General features: G+C 50.5%; 1 protein-coding gene across 5 annotated transcripts in view; it reads right to left on the reverse strand.

Annotated features, from left to right (window-relative positions):
• The window catches only part of LOC109291426 (serum paraoxonase/arylesterase 2-like), a 46,510-nt gene extending 44,248 nt beyond the window's left edge, over positions 1-2,262 (reverse strand). For all 5 annotated transcript variants that reach the window (XM_019508448.1, XM_019508450.1, XM_019508447.1 and 2 more), the window contains exon 1: positions 2,160-2,262. In XM_019508448.1, the coding sequence (XP_019363993.1) occupies positions 2,160-2,233 (74 nt within the window). In that variant the 5' untranslated portion in view covers positions 2,234-2,262. The remainder of the gene's footprint in view (positions 1-2,159) is intronic.
• Positions 2,263-2,268: the final 6 nt, after the last annotated feature.

Below are 2,268 nucleotides of genomic sequence, written 5' to 3' on the forward strand. Positions count from 1 at the left end.
TTTGCTTTTTGGGGTTCTTATTGTTGCCGATGGGGGGGGGCAACCAAGGATGGCTGGCTCAAGCAGAGGGAGGTTTGGCTTAAAATAAATCAAACATCTTCCCTTCCCCTCCCACCTCCCCCACACACATACTCTCCTTCTAAAACAAGGGTGGCCAACCTGTGGTACGTGCCACAAACGGCAGCCTGTGTGTATGGCACGCAACTGGTCGGGGAGTGAACCGGCAGCACAGCAGCAGATAGGACCAGAAGCAAAAAGTAGAGCAGCAAATTGGGTAGGGAGAACAGGACAGGGGACAGGTTCGGTAGGAGAGAGCGATCAGAGTGGCACTTGGGGAGTGCGTTGGATAAATCTGTGCCACACTTGCCAAAAAGAATGGCCCCCGTTGCTCTACTACGTTAGTAGAACAGGGGTGGGCAACATGCGGCCCACCAGGCAATTCTATCCATCTAGTGGGACCTCTAAAAAATTTAGAAAATTAATATTTATCTGCCCCTGGCTGCCTGTCATGCGGCCCTCGATGGCTTGCCAAAACTCAGTAAGTGGCCCTCCACCCAAAATAACTGGCCGTCCCTTACAGGTTTATTCTGAAGGCTCAAATGTTATCTGAACTCTTATTTAGCCTTTACTCTTACTGCTGCATCAGCAACGTTGCAATGTAGCATGCTGATAAGACAGCACTGTCAGGAAAAAAAATGTTTAAAAAACCGTGTTCGCAAGTATATTTCTATAGTGCCTTTAGTCTGATATAATTTTATTTTTTAAAGTTTCCTATCTTATTTATCTTGATCTTTTGTTTGTTTGTTGAGATTTTTGTCAGGGTTTTCTCTAGCAACTATATTCTGAAAAAACTCACACAAAACAAATTGTAAATTAGAAATTCATGAAGAATCTTGTTTCACAAAAAGGTGTCATATCTGATTCCCAGTCTAGTTCATACTGTACACAACTCTACAGAAGTATAATGTAGCGTATGCTTGTACTGCAAGCTACAAGAACTACACCTTCCTTTGCCATTAGCTACAGTTAGCAGAGGCAAGAATTTGTTTTCACGTTGCTACTGGGGAACACACACAATTATCAGAGAAACACAGAGAAGTAGGCCTGGAATGAACCTCCAGAGTCATTTAGTGAAGCAAGGGGCTGCTTGGGCCCCCCCACCCCGCACCATGCACTGGAGGTCTGGGGGGCAGCCGACTGGGGGTAGGGACTGGCCGTTGATGTTTACAAATGGGTCATGATACAAAAGAGGTTGAGAACCACTGACTGAATGCAACCTCCTGCCTCAGGCAGGATCACCCCATTCAAGTCATCATCTAAGCTCTGCATAAAAGGAAAGCAAAACTGTGAGCAGGAGCAAAATTAGTTACTAGATTGTCAGGGAACAGAGCAATTCCCTTTCATTTCTCTTTCCTTAAGCAAGACAGGATGCATGGCTGGGGTTTAAGAAATGAACTATTATTGTAATACAAAAAAAACTTAACCCCCCCAAACCTCCTCCCTCCCTCCAGAAGGTTTTGCTTCACATTGTGTAACTGCTCACGTTCACACCTTCGATTCTGCTTTACAAGTCGGGGAAAATAAGTTGCAGAAAAGTGCAATAAGGCATTCCCTTACTGAAGGCAACTTCACTTATCCCTTGGCAAGCTCTAGTCTTGAAAAAAAAAAAAAGCAGCAGAGATGTTAAAAAGGGTTTTTAAGTGCTTAACAAGAAGAGCCTGTGAGCAGTTGTGCTCACAATGTACCAACGGTACAAAGAGAGGGCAGGGCAAGGCAGGGCAGAGCAGGACGGCCGTGCTCGGCTCGGCCCGACACTGCCAAACTCGTGTGTGTAGCCTGGGGCGGGGGCAGCGGGGAGATGGGTTTGCTGCCCTGGATGGTGCTTCAGCAGAGGCGAGTCCTTAAGCGGGGACGGGAACAAACGAGATGAATGAAACTTGTGACGGGCGCCCCACTCCCCCGACAGCTCAGCAGCTCGCGACGATTAAGCCACCTCAGCTCAGGGGCGGGGGTCGGCGCGCAGCACGGCCCGCGCCCCACGGCCACCCTCCCCACGAGCAGCCCAGCTCTTCCCTGACGGGGCCGGGGAGCAGCCCTGGCCCGAGAGCCGCCAGCCACCAGGCACCTGCCCGAGGCGGGATGGCGCGCGGGTGACTCACCGAAAGGCCATGAACCTCCCGGCCAGGAAGGCGGCCGCTATCCCGGCCAGGGCGAGCAACAGCAGCTTCCCCATGGCCGCGGCGCAGACTGCCCGGCCGGCGGCCGCCC

The sequence above is a fragment of the Gavialis gangeticus genome, unplaced genomic scaffold (genome assembly GCF_001723915.1).
Source record: "Gavialis gangeticus isolate Ggan-Ray unplaced genomic scaffold, GavGan_comp1, whole genome shotgun sequence".
NCBI classification, from domain to species: domain Eukaryota; kingdom Metazoa; phylum Chordata; order Crocodylia; family Gavialidae; genus Gavialis; species Gavialis gangeticus.